Here is a 24974-nt window from a genome sequence, read left to right as displayed (position 1 = left end):
CAGTTTCACCCTGAGCGGCAGTGCGATCTCTGAGCCGGGACCTTTCTAAACCCTGGGGCCCGCGAGAGTGACCTGCCCTGGCAGCTGAAGAGCCGCCCTGTGCGGGGCGCCAGTGCCGCTCCACGTGGGTAGGAGGGGAATAGTGAAGCCAGGAGGCTGATGGCTCTAGGAAGCTTTTTTTTTTTAGTTGCTTATTTATTGACTGTGCTGGGCCTTTGTTGCTGCCCGAGCTCTCCTGGAGCTGCCGTGAGCGGCGGCCCCTCTCCCGCTGTGGTGCGCCGGCTTCTCTCCGCAGTGGCTTCTCTCTTGCAGACCGTGGGCTCCAGTATCTGAAGCGTGTGCGTTCAGTATCGCGACTCCGCGGCTTCTGGAGCACAGGCTCAGTAGACGCAGCGCCCGGGCCTCGTTGCTCCGAGGCCTGTGGGATCTTCCTGGGCCAGGGATCGAACCTGTGTCTCCTGCATTGGCAGGTGGATTCTTTACCCCGGAGCCACCCAGGGAAGCCCTGGCGAAGGCGTTTGTGATACTCAGAGCTGCCCAAGGTGGGGCCAGGCTGGTGGGACCTGGGAGGGAGGCTTGGTGGGATGTTGACTATTGTAGGAATTTGCGCCTTCTTGGAAAGGGGGGCAGCCCGTGAGGAGGTTCAAAGTCTCCATCAACCCTGAGGGTGTGTGTTTCTAAAAGGGCTTCACTGGGAGCCTGTTCCAAGCAGAGGATCACCGCACCCTCCCCTCAGGGTCACTGAGGGTGAAATGAGATAATCCCTGATAATCACCCAGGGCAGTCAACTCAAGTTCCCCAGACGGACGGGCTGGAAGCAGCACCTTCCCTGAAGGGTGCCCCTTCCTGCTGCCGCAGTCACAGGCTGCGACTTATCCGTGTCTTGCCCTTCTCCTCCTGGCGGGCCGGCCCAGAAGCCTGCGCTTGGTGACGTCAGGCTGGCCGGGAGCTGTGGTGCCCACGCCCAGCCTGTCTCACCAGGCAGTTCCTGCCGAGGTCTCAGCCACTGAACTTCGGATCCGCTGAGTCCAGACCCTTCCCGTCCCGGAGCCTCTTGCCCGACCCTGGTTTCATTCAGCCAGTGTTCAGCCAGCACCTTCTATGTCCCTGCCCTCCCAGAGGTTCCCGAGCGAGGGTGGGAATTGATGCTGAGGGACACAAGTCGCTGGGCCTTGGGGATCACAGTCAGCGATGGAGACATATGAGGAACAGACCTATGATCCCGTCCTTGAGACGGAAATAACTCCCAGAAGTGGTGCTTCCCCTTGAGTCCTTGTTGAGACTGAAATCTACTCTGTTCAGAGGCTGGAGAGGCTCCTTAGAAGAAGCGCAAAGATCCTGGAACTTCTCACCCATTCTCCGTTTGGGCTTCACAGAGACACCACTATTGGTGCTTTTTAACCTCTGCCTGCCTCTGCTGGGCATCTTGATATGTAGAGTTTTTTTATTTTTGGCAATTCTACAAGGCATGTGGGATCTTATTAATAATAGTTCCCTAACCAGGGATTGAACCCAGGTCACAGCAGTGAAAGAGCCAGGTCTTAACCCCTGGACCACCAGGGAATTCTAGGCAGAGTGCTTACACAAAGCCCTGGTCTGAAAGAACACATGGTTGTATAGGGAAGACAAAGGGATATGGCCCATGAGAAGCAGACCCCCAGCATCAAATGGAAACAGTGTCAGACTTTATTTTCTTGGCTCCAGAATCACCATGGACAGTGACTGCAACCATGAAATTAAAAGACGCCTACTCCTTGGAAGAAAAGTTATGACCAAACTAGACAGCATATTAAACAGCAGGCATCACTTTGCCGACAAAGGTTTTTCTAGTCGAAGCTGTGGTTTTTCCAGTGGTCATGTGTGGACGTGAGGCTTAGACCATATGGAAGGCTGAGCACCGAAGAATTGATGCTTTCGAACTGTGGTGTTGGAGAAGACTCTTGAGAGCCCCTAGGACTGCAAGGAGACAAACCTGTCAATCCTAAAGGAAATCAACCCTGAATATTCATTGGAAGGACTGACGCTGAAGCTGAAACTCCAGTACTTTGGCCACCTGCTGCGAGGAGCTGACTCATTGGAAAAGCCCCTGATGCTGGGAAAGATTGAAGGCAGGAGAAGGGGATGACAGGAGATGAGATGGTTGGATGGCATCACCGACTGGATGGACATGAGTTTGGGTAAACTTCGGGAGTTGGTGATGGACAGGGAGGCCTGGCGTGCTGCAGTCCACAGGGTCACAAAGAGTTGGACACGACTGAGCCACTGAACAACAACAACTTCAAGGTTGATCCTGCTCACAGAGTGGCAGCAATGTGTGGAATGGAGGTCATGGGCTTGGGATGCGTGTCCAGAGAGCTGGAAACATCTCGGGGTTACTGGGTCCTCCACAGAGAGCCGATCAAGACGGGTGAATGACATCGCCACCTGAGGCACTGAAGACCAGACTGACTTTTTGCTCTCTGTTCGGTCTTGTGTCCTGCAGGGCTTGTCCCTGGCCTCCTTCCCATTTTGAAGTTCCCCATATGAGTGCCCCAGGAGCATGGTCACATCGGTCATACAACCGTCAGAACAGGGGCCGTGCTTCCCCTTTGAAGGTTTCTAGTGGTTGGAGTTCCTTCCTGCCTCCCCTGTCTCCCTGGCCGGATTCGCTCCCTGGGAGAGCTGTCCCGGGGTTGGGAGAGCTGCCCTGGGTGAGCAGACGGCGGTGCAGCTGAGACGGGAGTGACAGGGATTGCGAGGGATTACAGACCCAGCAGCCAGAGGTCAGAGAGAGAATGCGCGGCTGGGGGAAGGCGATTAGTTCTATTTTTACTCCCGTGGTTGCGGGGGGAGAGGGGGGACATGCTCGAGCGTGCTGTCTTCCCTCCCTTTAGAGTCCCTTCCCCGTTTGGCAAAATTCCTGCCCGTCTTCCCAGGCTTGCTCCTTGCAGGTAACACTCCTGAAACACAGCCTGGGACCTGTCCCCTGCCTGCCAGCAGCCCTGGTGGGTTGCACGTTGCTTCAGAGCAGAATATTTCTCTTCTGTTGTCAGTGGGTTTTTTCTTTTCTTTTTGTTTCTTACCACGGCGTGGGCTTGAAAGCACCTTCCTTCCGTCTTTTATGAGTTGGACTCTTTAGTCCCCTAAGACCTGTGTGTCTTTCAGATCCACGGGTCTAAGACTGGTTGGTGTCACCCCACCACATCAACTCTGGTAACGATGGTCATTGACTGAGCTGCCGCTTCCTGTTGGAAAGGATGTGTGTGTGTCTAATCCTCTCCGCCCTGCAAGGCAACGTGGTGTTGTAGTAGTCCCATCTTACAGGTGAGGGAACTGAGGCCCAGATGGGCCTGAGGTTCGAGTGGTGAGGTCCGGAGCTGAGCGAGCCCCTCTTGCTCATCTGTTACTGTCGCTGGCTGCCTCCCCAGCTGCCCTGTGTGCCCCTTGGCGTGGTGGCAGACGGGACCCGCACCCTTCCGCGTGGTAAACTGTCTGTCGACTGATCACTGACGTCTTGGCCCTCACACACCTTATTCTTCACTGGGACTTACCCTTCTGGGTCCATCCCCTCTGGGTTAGGGAGACTTGACCCGCTTGAACTGCAGCATTTACTCTGGAACCCGTGGACTTGCTAATGAAGCCAGAGGTTGCTGGTTCCACCTCTAAGGATGAGGATGGGTGAGTTCCAGGGCTCCTCCCTGTACCTGAACTTCCAGCCCTCCTCCTCGTGGAGGGTTGTCCCCTTTCAGGAAGACCGCAAAGGAGACCATGTGGGTATCACGGTGAGAACCCAGCCACCTCGGTGCTCCCCTGGAAGATCTCACGCATCACGGTGAGAACCCAGCCACCTCGGTGCTCCCCTGGAAGATCTCACGCATCACGGTGAGAACCCAGCCACCTCGGTGCTCCCTGGAAGATCTCACGCGTCACGGTGAGAACCCAGCCACCTCGGTGCTCCCGTGGAAGATCTCACGCGTCACGGTGAGAACCCAGCCACCTCGGTGCTCCCGTGGAAGATCTCACGCGTCACGGTGAGAACCCAGCCACCTCGGTGCTCCCCCGGAAGATCTCACGCGTCACGGTGAGAACCCAGCCACCTCGGTGCTCCCCCGGAAGATCTCACGCGTCACGGTGAGAACCCAGCCACCTCGGTGCTCCCGTGGAAGATCTCACGCATCACGGTGAGAACCCAGCCACCTCGGTGCTCCCCTGGAAGATCTCACGCATCACGGTGAGAACCCAGCCACCTCGGTGCTCCCCTGGAAGATCTCACGCGTCACGGTGAGAACCCAGCCACCTCGGTGCTCCCCTGGAAGATCTCACGCGTCACGGTGAGAACCCAGCCACCTCGGTGCTCCCCTGGAAGATCTCACGCGTCACGGTGAGAACCCAGCCACCTCGGTGCTCCCCTGGAAGATCTCACGCGTCACGGTGAGAACCCAGCCACCTCGGTGCTCCCCTGGAAGATCTCACGCGTCACGGTGAGAACCCAGCCACCTCGGTGCTCCCCTGGAAGATCTCACACACCCTGAAGGCTCGCTGCCAGTGTCACCGCTGCAGGGAAGGTCCCGATCTGAGCTGCCGGCATTCAGCAGGCCTTCCCGGAGCCTCCACAAACTCCGTGTTTTTGTTGATATGTAGAAGCAGCCACGTACTGTTACGGTTTTAGAAGCTGCCTGCCAGTAAAGCCCTGTGTGAGAGTCCAGACCGCACTCCCACAGCCCAGGAAGCTGTAAGCCTGTGGCTTTTCCAGTGGTCATGTACGAATATGAGAGTTAGACCACAAGGAAGGCTGAGCATCGAAGAATTGATGCTTTCAAACTGTTCTGCTGGATGAGACTCTTGAGAGTCCCTTGGACTGCAAGGAGATCCAACCAGTCCATCCTAAAGGAAATCAACCCTGAATATTCACTGGAAGGACTGATGTTGAAGCTGAAACTCTGATACTTTGGCCACCTGATGCGAAGAGCTGACTCATTGGAAAAGTTCCTGATGCTGGGAAAGATTGAAGGTGGGCGGAGAAGGGGACGACAGAGGATGAGATGGTTGGATGGCATCACTGACTCGATGGACATGAGTTTGAGTAAACTGCGGGAGTCAGTGGTGGACAGGGAGGCCTGGCCTGCTGCAGCCCATGGGGTCGCAGAGTCAGACACGATTGAGCAGCTGAGCTGCGACAGCAGATGGACTTGCTGGGAGGTTCAGCAGTCCCGAGGGGGCCTTATCTCCAGCGTTTTCTGTCAGGCCTCTCTGCAACTTCCTCCCCTCTCTGTCGTTGGGTCAGCCTGTTTCCTGGCTGGGCCATTTCCATGGCAACGCTCCCCTGGTTGCATGTGGAAACTTGAGAGAGGCTCACCCCCCACCTAAAGAGATCAGTGGAGCGTATGCTGTCTGGGTTTGTTTGGCTGCCTGGGTCAGGGAACCTGCAGGAAGGCAGCGAGCTTGCTTTTTGTAGGAATATGTGTTTTATGCTAGACTAATTTTAGACTGGCAGAAGGGTTAGAAGATAGTACAGAGAGTTCCTGCCTACAGGTTTCTCCCATTGTCAACGTCTCACGCTGTGATGGGACGCGTGTCTAAACTGGGAAACCGACCTTGGTGCGTTGCTCGCCGCTCAACTCCAGGCTTTTTGTGGGTTCCACTCGTTTTCCCACGGATGGTCCTCCCCCTGGCCTGCGGTCCCACCCAGGGCACCACACTGCGTTGAGTCGTCCTGTTCCCTCAGCGTCCTCTGAGCTGGGACGGTCTCAGTCTTCTCATCACGACCTCTTTGGCACAGCCTCTGTGTGTTAGCGCTTTGGACGTGTATTTCTGGGGGACCAGGGCTGTGGTTGGGTGGCGGCAGTTGCTGTTAAGACGCATCTCTCCAGGGTGATGGACCTCAGGGATCTGTGTCCAGTGGCCCACCCTCCTCCCGGCTCTGGTGCTCAGTCTTCAGGATCTGGGGAGGTTGCTTGGCGCCTTTATGCTTTGGTTTTCTCAGCTGTAAGGTGGGGAGGGTCCCCAGAAGATTCTTGCAGAGATTAAATGCCTTGGTAAATTTGAGACCCATGTCTTAGGCTCTGGTCTCATCTTTAGTTATTTCTTAACCGCACGCTGGCATGCGGGATCTTACTTCCCTGACCAGGGATCAGACCTGAGGCCCCTGGGCTGGAACTGCGGAGTCTTATCTACTGGACCGCCAGGGAAGTCCCAGGCCCGTGTCTTAGAGTCCTCCTCGCAGGTGGGCTGCTCAGTGACTGCCAGCACTCCTGGGCTTCCCTGGTGGCTCAGCCGGTAAAGAATCTGCCTGCAATGCGGGGGACCTGGGTTTGTCCCTGGGTGGGGGAGACCCCCTGGAGAAGCGATAGGCTGTGCACTGCAGCGTTCTGGCCTGGAGAATTCCGTGGGCTGTATAGTCCATGGGGTCTCAAAGAGTCGGATGTAACTGAGGGACTTTCAGCCGTTGGTGTGCCGTGCTCTCGGAGCATCCTGGGCGGGTGGTGGGGCTTGGGGGACAGAGGCTGAGAGCAGGTTGGGGAGGAGGCTGAGGCTGAGGGAGGCAGACAGCGCAAGTCCCTTCCTCTTTCCTGTGTCCTTGGCAGTGGGATGCTGAGGGGCGTGGGGTGCTGATGGGGTTGGGGGCGGGGAGGAGGCCAGGGAAGTGTGGAGAAACCTAGGGTGGGGGAGGAAGCAAAGGGCTCACCTTTGAATCTCCCTGAATGCTCCTGGGGTGAGAGGGGCGGCAGGGAGGAGGTGTGGCCTTCCCTCCAGGCACCCTCTGCCGTTTCCCCAGGAGTCACCTCGCCATCCGTTCTCTGATGCCCGTCCTCGCCTGGGCGTCGGCCCCTGGGACTGAGGGTGGTCATCTCCCTCCACATGGTGACGGAGCGGCCTGAGTGCCTCGCATCTGAGACCGTGAGGCTGCGGGGAGAGCAGGGTGCCCAGTCCGGTCTGTGCTATTGGAGACGAGAGACGATCAGTCAGTGCCGCTGGCTGAGCGAGTGGACAGACGGGTCTGTGACTCTGGATGGGACCTTGTGAACGAGAAGAACGTTGTGGGCGAGGCCCTTGGTTTTGCGACCCCAGCTCTTTGTCTGAAATAACCCACTGTGACCCAGGGGTGGGGCCACGCAGGGGTCCATTTGTTCCTTGTTGGCCGCGTGGTTCTGGGTGAGTTAACTTCCCTGATCACAGATTGCTCGTCAGTGTGGATGGCGTCTCCCCGCTCGGTGCTTTTGCTTTTTCCTCCTTCCTCTCTTTAGATGACCTTCCATCTCTCTTCACTACTCCTTCCCTGGATCTTGCTCAAGGCCTGCCGAACAAAAGCAGCGGAGTGAACGCGGCACGTGGGGGTGAGGCTTCGGTGAGCTCTGTGTCCAGCAAAGGGCGTGCAGGATCTTCTCAAGCTTCACAGACGATGAACACATTCTGACCGTGGGCTAACTAACACACAGATGAAACGCTGGATTTCACAGAATATAAGTCACATAGGACTTGTTCCCTGATGACGATGTAATAAAGTTAGAAATTAACTATACAGTAATAGCTCTCCTTAGGTCTCCCCACTTTGAAGATTTTAATTCTTAATGTGTTTAGAAAGAACTGACTCATTGGAAAAGACCCTGATGCTGGGAAAGATTGAAGGCGGGAGGAGAAAGGGACGACAGAGGATGAGATGGTTGGATGGCATCACCGACTCGATGGACATGAGTTTGGGTGGATTCCGGGAGTCGGTGGTGGACAGGGAGGCCTGGCGTGCTGTGGTCCACGGGGCTGCAGAGTCGGCCGTGACTGAGTAACTGAACTGAACTGATTTAGAGAGTTTGCCTACTTTTCTGAATAACTCGTGGGCTCAGAAGAAACCAAAACGGAAACGACAAACTGTTTAGAAATGAATGATGAGGAGTAAAGGTCGACATTTTTGAGAATTGGCAGAAGCAAAGGTTACAGAGAGCCCTGTTTCTGTAAATGCGCGTGTAGAGAGATGGCTTCATTCACATAAACGAGCCACATGTCAGTCCATCCTGGGGGACCTGCTGTCACCCGAGAACTGGCATCAGAGTTGCGTCTTTAGCAGAAAGTCATTTTTGTGAAGGCCGGTAGCATGGCACGGTCTTGGGAGTTCACTCTGCACCCGCGTTGCTCGAAACGCTTCACACACATTCACTCATTCGACCCGCACGACAGCTCTGGGGCAGCTACTCAGGCTGCACGTAGGGCGCTGAGTCTCAGAGAGGCCGAGCCGCTCGCTTAAGGTCGCGCGGCTGGGGCTCCAACGCAGGCAGTCATGGGTGCCTCTGCAAACCGGCCCATCTGTGGGCTTACGCGCAGCGGTACGATTCTCTAAAAGGTCAGAAACACTGCTTATTCGGCTGCCCCAGGCCCTAGCTGTGGCAGGTGGGATCTTTTAACGTGGTGTGCGAATTCTTAGTTGCAGCTTGTGGGGTCTGGCTCCCTGGCCAGGGATTGAACCCAAGCCCCTGCACTGAGAGCTCAGAGTCTCAGCCACTGGACCACCAGGAAAGTCCCTGCACAGGAGTCTTTTTCAGTCCTGCACGTAGACGAGTCCAGTTCAGTTTCAGCGACATTGCAGCGTCCCTGAAATAAGTGTGGGTGTGTTTCTGAGCTGGGCTGGGGAGGGCGTCTTCAGACAGAGTGTGGAGGGTAGGAGCTGGGAGGCCCGGCTTCCGCAGCCCTGCATTCGAGCCCTGACGCTGCTCCTCATTAGTGGGGTCACCCGGGGTGAGCCATCTAACCGAATGGAGTGGTAGTCTCCGCTGTGAGTGGGGTGTTACACGTTTGTCCCTCCTGGGGTTGCCGTGAGAAGCAAAGGTGACTTTTGAAACCACAAGCGTACCTGCAACAAAGTACCCTCATTATCGTCGTGACGGCGGAAGGCCTGGGGCTCGGTCAGCTGGGACTTTGGCTCTTGCCCAGTTGTCCAGGGACTCGGTGGCCTTGGGCTTATTTGGTAATGGGTTTGTTCCCCAGCGTCTTTATTTCCAAATGGGGCCAGCTCTTGCCTCAGACTGTTCAGCCAGAAGCACGTCTTGAAGGCGAGCGCGTGCGGCTCACCGAGGAAGCCGCTCTCGCGTGGTGGTTTCCTCTTGGCTCAGCGGGAGGGTGTTAGGAAGAGGCAGAAAGGGGAACGTCCGCCCCAGGAGGGTTTCAGTTTAGGAGGGCAAAGGGGCGCTGACGGAGGTCCCTTGGACCCTGAGATGGGGAACAGAGAGCCCTGAGTGCCTGCTGCGAGCTGACACTTACTCAGACTTTCTGGCTCTCTTCATTGGAGGAGAGAGACTGGAGGAACCAGATGCTGGGCCTAGGCAGGGGTGTGTGTGTGTTTGGAGTCCTTGGATGTGCTGGTATTTGTCCTTGGGAATCCACAACCCCTCATCCTGGAAGGGAGGCTCGTGGGGTGGGGGAGGTAGGCCGTAGGGACGAGGAGAATCACACGTCCTTGTCTCTTTGAACCAGATTTAGTGGGTGAGGATCTGGGTCTATGAACAGGAGTCTCCCAAGCACAGAGCTCTTTCCATGCGGGAGGAGGAAGCAATTGGAGGGCTGACGTGCTGACCATGGTCCTTCCCCAGCGGGGACATCGGGATCAGACGCGCCTCCCCAGGCCGGACTGCTGGTCCCCCCTTTCTGTTATCATCTCCTTCACCCCGAAACTTTCCCGAGCACTCCTGAGTCTCCCTCTCTCTGTCACCCACTGCGGGAGGGGCATCAGAGAGCCCGTAAACAGAGACCTCCGCATTTGGGGCGGCCTTTTCCTCTGTCTGTTTCTTTGTCCCTCCCACCTGGACGCTGATCGGAAGGATCCTTCAGGAGTTGCTGATGACTCGGGTGAACGCTGCAGCCATGCCTGACCTTGAAAAGGAGAGAGGGGACTCCATCTTTTTTCCATTTTCTTTAGAAAGCGCCATTCATGTGCTCTGGTGGGGTTCCTGCTGGCTAAGCGTGTCTCTTTCTTTCTCTCGTTCTCTCTCTCTTTTCTTCCTTTTTCTCTCTTGGCAAGAGGCCTGGTTCCGAAAGTGAAATCGTGGTTTCAGCCTCAGTGTAAGAAGCAGATGAAGGTGGAGCTCTGCAGGTGGGAGGGGTGCAGGCTTGACTCCCCCACCAAATTCCCGGGGGGGGGCGGTTTCTGAGGCTTCCCCGAGGTCTCCTGGGGGTCCACAGAGTCGCGTTGGAAACCTAAGCTCCTTACTTGGTGAGAAAACCGAGGCTTAGTGGGGACCAGTGCCGGCCCGAGGCCCCCACAGCCCCTGTCTCAGCCCCGCTTTCAGCCAGAGGGTGGTGGCCACCTAGCACCTCCCGGGGCTCCTCAGGCGGCAGACCCGCCAAGCAGGAGACGCGGGTTCGATCCCTGCGTAGGGAAGAGCCCCGAAGAAGGCCACGGCAAACCTCTCCAGTATGCTTGCCTGAGAATCCCGTGGACAGAGGAGCCCGGCGGGCTGCGGTCCAGTCCACGGCGGGGGCAGGGACAGACACACCCGAGCAACTGAAACGGCAAGGGCCCTGCGGGCGGCAGAGGTTCCTCTGAAAGGAGCCCACAAAGGGGGCCCACAGGCTGAGCCGACAGAGGAGGGGCCGAGGCGCGGCCAGGCTGGGTGGCAGGGTCGCGGGTGGCGCCGAGCCCTGGGTCTGCGTCCTCCTCCCGCCGTTTCCAGAGAGGACAGGGGACAGGGGCCCGGGGCCCGGGCGGGGGCGGAGGAGTGGGGGACGGAGGTGAGCTCAGTGCGCCAAGTCACGGCCGTGCCTCCTGGCAGGCGAGGAGCAGGAGTCAGGGAGGGGGAAGCGGGTGGCGGGCGCGTGGCGTGGCAGGCGTTTTCAGCTGCAGCCGCTGGTGCGGCTGCTGCAACGTTCCTGTTGCCACACGCCTCGGTAAAGATGCCCCAGTGCCCTTCCAGGCGGTGCGAAGTCCCGCCGGCCCGAGATAAGGCGCCTCATGTGCTTTGCTGGCCCTGGGGCTCCCGAGGCCCCCTGGCTCCTGTGAGAGCACGGATGTGTCTGGAGAGAAGGACCCCCGCCCAGCACCTGGTGGATCTGTTCTCAGGGAAACCCTGGCCCGGTGTCATGTGGCTCAGACGACCTGGGCTGACGGCCGCTTCCTGGAATTGTCTCATCTGGACTGAACTTTGTTGCTGTAGTTGTCATTTCTGGGGGCAGCTTGCTGCAGTGGGAAAAACTGTAGGAAGAGCTTCCCATCCTGGGAAGCTGGGAGTCAAGGAACCTGGGTCTGTTCCCGGCTCTTCCGATAGATAACTCGTGATTCGGTCTTGGCTGTGGTGAGAGAATCTCTTGTGAGAGAATTTGCCGATAGAATCTGCAGGGTTACTTTCGGCTCTAACGTTCTGTATCTTGTTTTGGTTCTTTCCTGTTTAAGAGCACTGAGACCCAGATAAAAGCTGTAGAGACAACTTTGCTGGATCTTGCGTGTGGTTGTTTTATTGAGATGTTACCACGTGCCAGTATTTTGGTCATCGGAGGCAGACAACTGACTCATTGGAAAAGTCCCTGATGTTGGGAAAGATTGAGGGCAGAAGGAGAAGAGGGCATCAGAGGTTGAGATGGCTGGATGGCATCACCAATGCAAGGGACATGAACCTGGGCAAACTTCGGGAGATGGTGAGGACAGGGAGGCCTGGCGTGCTGCAGTCCACGGGGTCGCAAAGAGCCAGACACGACTGAGCGACTTAACAGCCACAGCCGTGTGCTGTTCATCGTGTAAGGAACTTAGAGTGATTATCTCATTTAATCCTCACGAAAGCCCTGGTGGACACTGTTGCTCCTGTTTTGTAGGTAAGGAAATTGAGGCTCAGAGATGTTGAGCCAAGTAAATAAAGAGTCATTTAAGCCTCAGTGACTAGCATGAAGTGGGGTTTCCCGGGCGGCTCAGTGGTGAAGATTCCAACCCTGCCAGTGCGGGAGATGCGGGTTTGATCCCTGGGTTGGGAGGATCCCTTGGAGAAGAGCGTGCAGCCCACTCCAGTATTCTCGCCTGGGAAGTTGCATGGACAGAGGAGCCTGGAGGGCTACAGTCCACGGGCTCGCAGTCGCACATGACTGACCATGCAGGCACGGCAAGCGTGCGAGGGGGTCACTGACCGAGCTCTGGTGGTCCTGCTGCTGCGGAGTTGACCGTGACGAAGCCTTTATGTGAGCACTTCTGTGCATTTAGACTGCACGTCCTTACAGTTAGGTGGTGGGGAAAGAGACTCCTACTAGGCTCTCCTGTGTGCTGTGCGAAGCTTCCCACCGGTGAGCCTCTTAGGAGTCCCAGGGTCTGTGGTGTTGTGGCCACTTAGCAGCAGAAAACCGCAGGGCAGTCAGAACTTGTTGCAGGCCTCACAGCAGGCAAGTGATAACGACAGGCCTTGAGCCGCAGCTCTGGGTGACCCAAGGCTGCTTTTTCCCCAGTTTGGGCTCCCTCTCACTGGAGGTGCCTGCTCAAAGCCGGCAGGTGGGGAGTCCCTGTCTGAAGGCCAGGGCTCTCGTGCGTATCACGATGGAGGGCTCAGCCTGCCTCCCGTGCTCCGGGACACAGCCGTTCCCAGCTTCCAGAAACTTCTCCGAGTCCACCCCGCGGTGCAGCCTCATCTCACTCCCTTAGCACATTTGCCTGTTTGAATGGAACTGAGTGGGCACACCCGTGTGTCTTGTGTCTGAGTTACGTGTGTGTCACAAGCCTGAGGTGTTTCCCCTCAGCGGGGGTCTCCATCAGACGCTCATCAGGGCTGTGCCGAGTCACGTTCCTGCGGGAAGGTCGGGCTCCTGTTTTCTAGCGAGGGCCTTGGAGATCCTTCTTGGGAGACGGAGCCCTCTGGAGTCCACTGAGATGCCCAGGTATTGATGATAGTTGGTAAAAGCAGCATTTTATCTCAAACTTTAGAGACTGCTAGGTGGATCCAGGCCACTGGTCTCAGTGGGAGTTAGTTATTAAACTAAGTTGATTCAGTTTTCATTACATCTACAGCGTATGGTACGCGCTCGGTATACATTCAGAATAGGTTAATTAATGACAAGTACAAGTAACTTCAGGGCCTCCCTGGTGGCTCAGCAGTAAAGAACCTGCCTGCAACCTGGGAGCCAAGGGCTCCATCCCAGGGTTGGGCAGATCCCCTGGAGAAGGAAATGGCAACCGGCTCCAGTATCCTTGCCTGGAGAATCCCATGGACAGAGGAGCCTGGCGGGCCACAGTCCACGGGATCGCCGGAGTCGGACACAACTTAGCGATTAACCCACTGCCACCACAATTGACTTCATTTCATACTGTTTTTCCTTTGGCCTTGCCGTGTGGCCTGCGAGATCGCTGATTGAACGCATGCCCGCCGTGCTGGGAGTGCGGAGTCTTACCCACTGGGCCACCAGGGAGGTCCAAGCAGGAGCAACTTTAATTGCAAGTGACAGAAGCTTCTGGCTGAACAAGTGAGAAGCAGTATTGCAAGAACACTGTTGAAAGAGGACTGGGAGCTCTGTGGAGTTTGCTCTGAGCCCAGGAGTGGCTTTGGAGGGTGGAGATGAGGGTAGTGTCTCTGTTGGGTGTTGCTAGAGGGCGATTTGGTTCTGTTCATTTCACGATTCAGAATCCTCAGGGAGCCTGGGTAGGCACCGATAACTTTCCGAGAATCATGTGGGGAAGGTAGACGAGGTTAGGTACCTTCCCGAAGGAAGGTGTTCTGGGCAGGCCCACACTCCAAGTCTCCCGGTGAAGCCCAAGGCAGCCCCGGGTCTCTGGGAGTTCAGGTCGGTGGGGAAGGATCGGTAGGTGAAGGAGTGATTAATAATGGGCGGGTGGGACTGAAGAGGGTTTGCACAGAATGCACTGGGAGCTCAGGGAGGTTTTAAATGTTGCAGGGGGTTGGGGTGGGGGAGTGTCAGATCAGGGAGACAGAAGTTTCTTCGAGATTGAGTTTTAAAGGCTCAGTGAAATTTTGCCAGCTGGACAAATGCGTTTCAGGAAGAAGTCCTCCGATGACAGTCCAGCAAGATGAAAGCATGGCGTGTCCAGAAACGTGTTAGGGGCTCCAAGCACCTGCCCAGAGACGCACCACAGAGAAGACAGCATGTGTGCCTGTGGCTGGTGGATGCAGAGGGCTCCCAGAAAACAACACGGTTCTGTAAAACAGTCGCCCTTCAATTAAACAAACAAAAGAGTTGTGAGTGGGAGCCAGATCTTAGGGGGCCCGTGAGCTCTGTTAGGCTTCGGGACTTTTCTCCCCCTTAGACCATTTTGGGGGCATTTCCCCTCTTTTACTTTCCTTTTCTTGAACACAAAGTCTTAAAGACTACTGAAGGAGGTGACAGTACCTGATCAAACAATATCTAAGTACCTAACAGTACTTAACTGAATTCTTAAGGAGTGAATTTGGTTTCAGGAAAGGGCCTGGGATTTTCTAGGTAGGAAACATCCTACCTGGGCACAGGGCCACTAGGCTTTGGGACTTTTAATCCTGGGAAATGGCAGGAAGGTGCTCGCGGGGCCGGAGCGGCGTTCTCGATGTCCAAGTCCTTGCACGAGGCTGTGACCCTTGGGTTGCTGAGGGCTGCAGACACGCCAGAGAACGAGGTGGAGGGTGCTCAGTTCTCACCTGTGTCCGCCTCTCTGTGACCCCAGGGACTGCAGCCCACCAGGCTCCTCTGTCCACGGGGTTTTTCAGGCAGGAATACTGGAGTGGGTTGCTGTTTCCTCCTCCAGGGGATCTTCCCCACCCAGGAATCGAACCCAGGTCTCCTTCACTGCAGGCAGATTCTTTACCCACCGAGCTCTCGGGGAAGCCCGAGATGAGGGGGGCGGCAGTCAAAGGCGGCTCCTCAGGGCTGGAGAGCCCCACCTCTCGGGGAGTTCCAGGAGCTCCATCAGGCGTAGACCATCCCGGGATGGTGGCCGGGGAGGGAACGGGGCCCTGGTGGCCTTGCTTGCTCCTGGAGTCCTGTGTTGAGAGTGGCGCGTCTTGGCTTAGGAGGCCACGGGCCCCTGAAGCGGGTGGAGAGCCAGGATTGAGGTTCACCCCCCTCGCCACCTCCACCCCTGGCGCCCCTCTCCCTCATGCCTAGAGGTGGGGCGCTGTGTGCGCTGCAGCAGTCCGGGGGGCGTCTGGGGAGAACGCAGAAGCAGCTCGGGCCCTCTGGCGGGTGGGAATGGGGGCGCTTCCTTTTGCTGCCAGTTCGTGGTCCTGCAGAGGTGGCTGAATGAGACTCAGAAAGCTGGGGTCACTGGGGTCACTGGAGGCTGCAGGAGGGCTCCCTGTTTCCTATGAACACGAGCTCTGACCGGGAGCTCTCGCGGTGCCGTTTCCTTTACAACGGGTAGTTGCTGAAAACAGGAAAAGGTTTGCTCCCACTGTGAGGATTTGAAGCTGGTGCTTTGGAGGAATCGGCACTGTTCTGATACATATATCCCTGGTGGGGTAGTTCGTGCACCCGAACGTTGTGGAGAACAGGTTAGAAACACGGGATCCAGACCCGAAGGGTGGGCTGGAATCTCTTGTCTCCAACACTAGCTGTGTGGTTTTGGCCGAGTTACTTAGCCTCTCTGTTTTAGAGTCTCCAACCGGAGTAAGTGACAATAACAGCACCAATGCCGTCATCACCAGCCCCCGAAACATGGTGTTCACTGGGTGCTGGTGGTATGCCAGGCACCAGGCAGAAGTGTCTCGTATTCATCATGTCACTTATTTTATAAACAAACCTGTGATTTAAGTGGTGTTACGATTAGCACTTTATAGACGAGGAAAGCTGGGGTCGATCGACTGATTGGTGTTTTTCTTTTTTTTCTCTCGCTATAGTTAATTGAAAGTTGCTCAGTCATGTCTGACTTTCTGTGATATAGTCCATAGGCCAGAACATTAGGGTGGGTAGTCTTTCCCTTCTCCAGCGGATCTTCCCAACCCGGATCTTCCCAACCCGGCGATCGAACACAGGTCTCCCGCACTGCGGGCGGATCCTTCACCAGCCAAGCTCCCCGTAGTTGGTTTACAATGTTACATTAAAGTTCTGGTGCGATTCAGCGACACACATGTACACACTCTTTGGGAGCTAGGGTTTAAACTCACGTATGAGAGGCTGATGCGTCGCAGAGCTGTTCTGCGGTCTGCAGGCCGTGTGTGAGGCGCGCACTGCAGATACAGCCCCCGGTGCTTGGCGCGCGGTCAGTGCTTCCTGGGGGTTTTGGTCTCACCTCGTCCTTTTCGTCCTTCACAGAAGCAGCTGACGCAGGATGACGACGCCGACGAGGTCGAGATCGCTGTTGACAACACAGCTTTCATGGACGAGTTCTTCTCCGAGGTGGGTGCCTTCCAGTGTTTCTTCTGAATGGACGTAAGGAACCGCAGCTTCCTCAGGCAAGAATAAAGCCCGTAGGTCTTTCAGGGGCAGCAGAGGAAAGCCAGTCTTCTGCTGGAGGGGAGCCAGGCCGAGAGGCTGCAAGGAGAGCCTCCTGTTACCGGGGAGGGCGTGGGCTTCTAATCTCACTGAGAAACCCAGCAGAAGGCAAACCGTGTGCAGCAGAGAGACGCTGTTAGAGTCTTACGCTCCTGATGACGTTTTCATGATGCCCTTTCTTCCTACAGTACAGAATTTAAATAGGGAAACAAGCCAGGGCACCCAGCCACGAATGTAAGGAAACGAAAAGAAAAATGCATTTCATGGAATTTTTAGGCCTGTAATTGAGATAGATCAGAATTGTTGTTACCAAAAATTCAATCCCTTTGACTTAATTCTGGTAACAACTCACAAACCAAGAAACCACCAGTTTGAAATTCGGCAGAGGCAGAAATGGGTGGCCCGTGTGCACAGACTCCCATGGCCTTTGAGGGAGAGGCTCCTGTGGAAGGTGCTATGGGAGACGTGAGTGATGGAGAGCTTGGGAAAGGGGTGCATGTATCACGGACAAAAACGCAGGCTGTGGAGCCAGGGAAGCTTGGGTTCGCAGCTCAGCCCTGGGGACGTCCCCTGGCAGTCTGGTGGCTGAGACTTTACCTTCCAGCGCAGTGGAGGTGGGTTTCCTCCCTAGTCGGCGGGGACCTAAGATCCCTCATGCCCCATGACTCAAAAACCAAAGCATGAAACAGAAGCAGTATTGGAACAAATTCAGTTAAGGCTTTAAAAATGAATGACCCGTAAGAAAATATCTCAGCCCTGCTTCTGACAGCTGCCGTTCTGTGAACATTCCTTCCAGGCTTGCTTTCTTTATCTGTACACTGGGACTGATAATATAATTCTCTAAGGACTATTAGGAGGATTAAACAGGTTCCTGTTTCTGAAACGTTCACGAGCACCTGCCATACACCAAAGCGCTCCAGCTCCAGCGTGCACTGCCGCCATACTGCGGCTTCCTTAGGCTTTAAATTGCTGTATCTGAAGAGGTGTCCTGCTCTCTCTGCGGGGCAGGTGTGGGTTCCTCTCGGCCTTCGGGCTGTGGGTGTGGGAAAGCCGCCCTCTGGTCCGCCTCTCAGTGGAGCGGGGCTCGGTGGCTCCCGCCACTCATCTGTGAGGGTCATAGTGGGCTCAGGGTGAGCGTGAGCGTGTGCACGCCTGATTGGGAAGTTAGCCCGGACTGCGCCCCACCCTCCCTGAGGCGGGGCCCGTCCCTTTGCTGGAGGAGTCATAATGAGATCAGACAATGCTTGAGTTATTTATGGGTCCAGTGTTGTTCTAGGTGTGGACCCTGGAAGGAAAAGCTCTTTCAGTTCAGTGCTGGGGGTGGGTGTGAGAAGCTGTGTGACGTCACTGCAGCTCATCGCCCTGGTCTTGCCTTGGAGAACCAGTTACATTGACTTCTTTCCTAAGATCAGGACTTTCTGCAATAACGGTGTCCTCCCTTTTCTCTTAACCCAGTAAGAGGGGACCCGAGAGGCAGTGTTCCTTGGGAGGTGGGCAGATGGGTGGGCCTTGGTTTCCACGACCTGGTCTGAGTCTACCCTCAAGCCTTTAAATAGCAGTTGACCTTGGGCCGGTTCCTGAACCCAGCTGGGCTTTAATCCCTGCTCTGGAAATCAGAACAGCAGAACTTACCTTTCAAGCCTGGCCTGAGGATTCCCTTGAGATCACATGAGGATCGTACATCTGGAAACCATTATCTGAGCCGGAAAGCGCCAGATGGAGGGCAGTTATTTCTGGAGACTTAACAAGGTCTTGGGGGCTGCTGCTTTTCTTCTTGCTTTCTCTTTGTTAAATGCTTTTTTATCGTTAAAAAAAAAAAAAAAAAAAGCCCCATCATATTTAAGGTAGAGAAGGGGACAGCATGCTTGGCTGGAAAGAGGATGATTCTTTTGGACTTAATTCCTTATCTGCCGCCAACTGTGTGATCTTGGGCACATGTCTTTTTTTTTTTCAACATTTTATTTTGTATTGGGGTATAGCTAATTAATGGGCTTCCCTGGTGGCTCAGAGGGTAAAGAATCTGCCTGGAGTGCAGGAAGATCCCCTGGAGAAGGGAATGGCTGCCCATGCCAGTATTCTTGCCTGCAGATTCTGTGGACGCAGGCTGCAGTCCAAGGGTTAAAAAGAGCTGGGCATGACTAAGTGTCACTTCACACTCATAGCTGATTAACAATGTTGCGATAGTTTTGGGTGAATAGCAAGGGATTCAACCATACATATACATGTAACCATTCTCCCCCAAACTCCCCTCGGATGCAGGCCTCCGCGTAACACTGAGCGGAGTTTTATGTGCTGCACAGTAGGTCCTTGCTGGTCATTGTTTTAAATATGTGCACCACAGTACACATGACCGTCCCAAACTCCCTAACTATCCCTTCCCCCCATTTTCCCCGGCAGCCGTAAGCATGGTCTCAGAGCCTGTGAATCTCTTTCTGTTTTGTGGGTCAATTCATCTGTATCGTCTCCTTTTAGACTCCACATGTAAGGGATGCCATTACAGTATTTCTCCTCCTCTGTCTGACTGACTTTACTCGGTGTGACGCTCTCTAGGTCCATCCACGTGGCTGCAGATTTTCCCTTCTTTTTCACGGCTGAGTAATATCCCATTGCTTGTACGTACCGCATCTTTTTATCCATTCCTCTGCTGATGGGCGTGTAGGGTGCTTTTGTGACTTGGCTGTTGCAAACAGTGCTGCTGTGGACATTGGGGTACATGTATCCTTTCGAGTCATATTCTCCAGAGGTACGTCCAGGAGTGGGATTGCAGGGTCACATGTTAGCTCTATTTTTAGTTTTTTAAGGAGCTTCCATATTGTTCTGCTAGTGGCTTTACCAATTGATATTCCCACCAGCAGTGTAGGAGGGCTCCCTTCTCTGCGCATCCTTTCCAGCACTTATTTGAGGATTGTCTGGTGATGGCCGTTCTGGCTGGTGTGAGATGATATTTCACTTTTGCTTTGATTTGCACGCCTCTGGTCACTAGTGATGCAAATCTCTGCATGTGCCTACTTGGCCATCTGCCTGTCTTCTTTGGAGAAATGTCTGTTTAGATGCTCTTCTGTTGGGCACATGTCTTAACCTTCTGTGGATTTAGCTGTGAAGTGGGGAGAAAAATATTCATCTAGATAAGTTGGGGGTGAAAGGAGCCAACACGGAGAAAGTGCTCACAAGGGATGTCGGTGAAGGTTAATTCCCTCCCTTCACATCTAATGGGGTGCAGAGAGGGTCCGTACTGGAGGCTCTGTCTCAGGCAGAGACAGGAGGGGCCGGTGCACGGGTCTTGGTCTGCATCTCAGCTCGGCTCGTGGCAGTGGTGTAGCTTTGGAAAAGTTGTGTAACTGCTCTCAGCCCCACTTTCCTCTAGAACAGGCCTAGCAGTGTTGTTGTTGAGTCACTAAGTCGTGTCTGACTCTCTGTGACCCCAAGGACTGCAGCACACCAGCTCCTGTCCTCCACTGTCTTTCTGAGTTTGCTCAGACTCATAGCCGTTGAATCGGTGATGCTATCCAACCATCTCATCCTCTGTCGTCCCCTTCTCCTCCTGCCTTCAATCTTTCCCAAAATCAGGGTCTTTTCCAGTGAGTCAGCTCTTCACATCAGGTGGCCAAAGTTTTGGAGCTTCAGCTTCAGCATCAGTCCTTCCAACAAATATTTAGGACTGATTTCCTTCAGGATGGACTGGTTGGATCTCCTTGAAGTCCAAGGGATTCTCAAGAATTTTCTCCAACACCACGGTTCAAATACATCAATTCTTCAGCTCTCAGCTTTCTTTGTTAGTCCAGCTCTCACATCTGTACCTGACTATTGGAAAAACCATAGCTTTGACTAAACTGATCTATGTTGGCAAAGTAATGTCTCTGCTTTTTAATATACTGTCTAGGTTGGTTATAACTTTCCTTCCAAGGAGCAAGCATCTTCATGGCTGCAGGCACCATCCACGGTGATTTTGATTTTTATAATAACTTTGATTTTGACTGCATAATAATCAAAGTTTTTTTGATTATTATATTCATAATAACCAGCAGTATTTCCTGCTGGTTGTTATAAAATGAGAAAGTAATGGATATACCTGCACAGTGTGTGACCTATGGTAAGTTTGTCTTCAGTAAATTTAAGCTTTTTCACCATTCTGTCCCCCAGTATATTTGTTAATGTGTATATATATATATACACACACACACACACACACACACATACATACTGGAGAAGGAAACGGCAACCCACCCCAGTGTTCTTGCCTAGAAGATCCTGTGGACGGAGGAGCCTGGTGGGTTGCTGTCCATAGGGTCCCACAGAGTTGGACATGACTGAAGTGACTTAGCTCGCATGTATTTATCACAGAGTCTACTTTAGAGAATGTGGCCTGGAAATATCCTCGAAGGTGGATTACAGTGTATTCCAGATAATGGGGGTTGGGGAATGAAAAGGTTTCCCTCTTCACATGTCTGAGGAACACACCCAGTGCCTCCTGCAGAATGGGGCAGAGTGGCTTGCTTGTGAGTGTGCTCTTGCGATAAGAGCACACAAGACGTTCATCTTTCGGACTTTTGGACTGCTTCCAGCAAGTAGGTCACCCCTGGTTATTTGCAAGGCCTGACGGTGTGAATCACAGATGGTCAGGGAGGTATTTGCAAGGTACAGATACAGTCACAAGACCAGGAGGTTTTCAAATTGTACTCTGCCCTGTGAAACTCAAATGATTTCTCTCGCCTCCCAGTTACTACAGAAAAGGATTGGCCCTTGGGTGTTGAGGCCTCACAGGCTGATTAAGCCAGGGTCTAGCAAATGATAAACCTCAGATTTCTGTCTGCTTTGCAGTTGTCTGCGTGTTTGCCCTGGTCTTTTTGTTCAGCTGGTGGAGAGGACAGCGTTTTAGAGGAAACAGGACCTACCTGAGAGATGGCGTCTGTTCTGATTGTATCTGCTTATATAATAAACCCCTCTACCAGTTAGTGGGGTAGAATAGCCCTTCTGTAATACTGATGGAGTCTGTGGATTAGGGATTTAGGGTTCAGACAAGGGCCCAGTGGAGGTTTTTGGTTTTTTTTTTCTTTGTGGCCCTGCGGTGTGACTTATGGGCTCTCAGTTCCCTGACAGGGATTGAACCTGGGCCCCGGCAGTGAAAGCACTGAATCTTAGCCACTAGACCACCGGGGAACCCCAGAGGCGGGTTATTTTTGCTGCACAGGTTCTGGCGCCTTGACTAGCCGGAGTCTGGAGTCTCAGAGACTTCTGACTCAGGCGTCTGGTGCCTGAAGGAGGCCCAGGGACTCTCAGAGGAGACCTGTGCTTCACCGCTTTCTGTGGCCTGGGCTTCTCAGGGTCATTGGTTCGGGGGGCAGCTCAGGGCTCCAAGGCAGGCGCGGCAGCTGTGGCAGTCACACTGCCCATCGCTTGTACTGTGCGCTCTTGCTGAAGCAGTCAGAAGCCTGCCTGATCCGAGAGAGGACTGCACGGACAGCCCTCTCCCTGAGGAGAGGGACGGCTTTGTACCGTGGCCGTGTGGTCCGTCACTTGCTTTTCTCTTTCTCCGGCCGCACTGGGTCTTGGCTGCAGCACGCAGAGTCCTTCACTGCGGTGCGTGGGCTCTTCGTTACGGTGTGCAGACTTCTCAGTAGCTGTAGCACAACAGGCTGAGTTTCCTTGTGGTGTGTGGGATCTTAGTTCCCCGACCAAGGATCAAACCCATGTCCTCAGCGTTGGAAGGCAGATCCTTAACCACTGGGCCAGCAAGCAAGTCCCCATGCCATGTTTTAAAACCACCAGAGTCACAGCTCCATGTGGCATCACCCTACACCAGCATCACTTCACGGGAGGCCTGGGATCGATCACTAGGTCGGGAAGACCCTCTGGAGGAGGACATGGCAACCCACTCCAGCATTGCTGCCCTGGGGTCTCCCACGAGCGGAGGAACCTGGTGAGCTCCAGTCTCTAGGGTTGCAAAGAGCCGAGCACGGCTGAGTGAGCGAACACACACACCAGCATCGCAGGCAGGGAGCACGTTCAGAAACCCTCTTCTCCGGGAGGAAAGCTACCCAGGTCCTTCACACTGCCCTCCTCGTGGCCCTTTGGCTGGCGACGGGTCCCACAGTCGTGCCCACCCTTCGCTCAGAGTGGAGATCAGAAAAGTGAGAAGTGGCTAAGGGGCAGGACTGTCAGGATTACCACAGGGCCAGCCACAATCCAGCCTCTAGACCTGGCAACCCCGCTGCCCAGAACAAAAAGGGGGATATGCCGGGGGCCAGCGTGAGGAACTCCGCCCATGGCAAAGGTCATGAGGAAGGAGGCTTGGCATACGCAAAGGTGTGATGAAGCCTCCTTCTTCATGACCTTTGCCATGGGCGGAGTTCCTCATGCTGGAAGGGCGGGGCCAGGTGGGGTGGCTGTTTGGATTGCGGTATGAGATGCCCAAAGACTTCAGTTATGTCTGAGAAACACTCCATGCTCCTTTCCTCCCGTGGAGGCTGGAAGCGCACATGAGCTTGTTACAGGCTCTAAGGGTCCCTGCAGTGAAGAAACCTGGTCAGTTTACCTGTCTCAAAGTTATTTTTTCATGGAGCCCTTTCTGACGTGTAACTTCTGCTAATGAGAGAAATGAACTCGTTGACGAGAATGCTGTCATAAACTTTTCTTTTTCGCAGTGGTTTATGGAGCAAGCTTGTCTCCAGAGTTCAGTTCAGTTCAGTTCAGTCACTCAGTCCTGTCCGACTCTTTGCGACCCCATGAATGGCAGCACGCCAGGCCTCCCTGTCCATCACCAACTCCCGGAGTTCACCCAGACTCATGTGCATCGAGTCAGTGATGCCATCCAGCCATCTCACCCTCTGTCGTCCCCTTCTCCTCCCGCCCCCAATCCCTCCCAGCATCAGAGTCTTCTCCAGTGAGTCAGCGCTTCGCATGAGGGGCCAGAGTATGGCCTTGGCTGGCGCCCTCGGTTGCGTTGAGCTGCAGTGTTCTCGCCCATGAACAGGGCAGTGACGGTGACATCACAGCCGTCCAGGGAAGAGCCTGGTTTCTGGGACAGGTGTGAGTTAAGTCAGGTTTAGTTCTCAAATACATTATTGTGCGGGGTAATGTCAGTCTCTTTAAAACAACCCGAACACACAGACAAACAGCACTTGAGTGTTTCGCTTCAGCACGTATATCTCCTGCTCGCCCTGCCCTTCCCCGGCTTTGGTTCTCTGGCACATGCCCGGAAAGGAAGTTGATTGCCTGCGCCTGCTGCCATGAAGCACTCAGAAAGGCACCTTTGAGAAAAACCAACGCTTCCAAGAAAAGACAGACAAAGTTAGGAGAAGGAAGAGACAAGCTCTGCGGTTGGCCGCTTGCCCATCCTGAAGTCCTGGAGGGGTTCTGTGATTCCTTGGTGCGCCGACTAAATCGCTGGATTACTCAGAGGCCCCAAAGCAGCTCCAGATGGGGAGCCTACTGAGGCCAGAGGGAGGGGCAGCTTCTGTGGGTGGAGGATGAGTGGAGGCGGCATTGGAGGCCCCTGACCTGGGAAGCTCTGTGGACAGGCTGAGGACGGAGCCTGGGGTCCAGTTCTCCCATCCGCTGGGCCGTCTAGAGTGACTGTGAGCTTGGGGTCCAATAGTCTCATCCTACCAACTTCCTACCTTGTCTTCCTACCACTGAACAGACTTTGAGTCAGGATAATCTTCACGTTATGGAGTAATAATATTCCGGGAGATATTTTTCGAGTCATCCAGTCCTTAGGAGTCATCAAAACCTTACGCTTGTGACTTCTTTTTTTAAAAATTGGAGTATAATTGCTTTGTGATGTTGTGATAGTTCCTGCTGTGATCAGCTGCCTGGGCCCATGTGTCCCCGGCCTGCTGGGCCTCCCCCCCGCCTACAGCGCAGCGCAGCCCTCTCGGCCGTCACAGAGCGCTGGGCTGGCCCCCGTGCGGCGCAGCGGCTTCGCGCCCGCAGTCTGTGTCACGCGTGTCGTGCCTCCACGTCACGCTGCCTGCCCGCTCCTTCCCCCGCTGCGTCTCCCTGTCCATGCTGTGTGTCTGTGTCTCTGTTCCTGTCCTGCAGATCGGTCCATCTGTACCAGTCTTCACATTGCACATATAGGCGTAGGCTTGGATTACCGTGATATTGAATGGTTTGCCTTGGAGACGAACAGAGATCATTCTGTCGTTTTTGAGACTGCATCCAAGTACTGCATTTCAGACTCTTTTGTTGACCATGATGGCTACTCCATTTCTTCTGAGGGATTCCTGCCCACAGTAGTAGATATAATGGTCATCTGAGTTAAATTCACCCATTCCAGTCCATTTTAGTTCGCTGATTCCTAGAATGTCAACGTTCACTCTTGCCATCTCTTGTTTGACCACTTCCAATTTGCCTTGATTCATGGACCTGCATTCCAGGTTCCTATGCAATATTGCTCTTTACAGCATCGGACCTTGCTTCTATCACCAGTCACATCCACAACTGGGCATTGTTTTTGCTTTGGCTCCATCCCTTCATTCTTTCTGGAGTTATTTCTCCACTGATCTCCAGTAGCATATTGGGCACCTACTGACCTGGGGAGTTCCTCTTTCAGTATCCTATCCTTTTGGCTTTTCATACTGTTCATGGGGTTCTCAAGGCAAGAATACTGAAGTGGTTTGCCATTC

General features: G+C 54.4%; 1 protein-coding gene across 3 annotated transcripts in view; it reads left to right on the top strand.

The window, feature by feature from the left end:
• The window catches only part of STX3 (syntaxin 3), a 46430-nt gene that overhangs the window by 2334 nt on the left and 19122 nt on the right, over positions 1 to 24974 (top strand). For all 3 annotated transcript variants that reach the window (XM_018059016.1, XM_018059015.1, XM_018059014.1), the window contains exon 2: positions 16168 to 16251. In XM_018059016.1, the coding sequence (XP_017914505.1) occupies positions 16168 to 16251 (84 nt within the window). The remainder of the gene's footprint in view (positions 1 to 16167; positions 16252 to 24974) is intronic.

This window comes from Capra hircus, chromosome 15, assembly GCF_001704415.2.
Source record: "Capra hircus breed San Clemente chromosome 15, ASM170441v1, whole genome shotgun sequence".
NCBI lineage: Eukaryota > Metazoa > Chordata > Mammalia > Artiodactyla > Bovidae > Capra > Capra hircus.
This window is presented reverse-complemented; position numbering and strand designations above follow the sequence as displayed.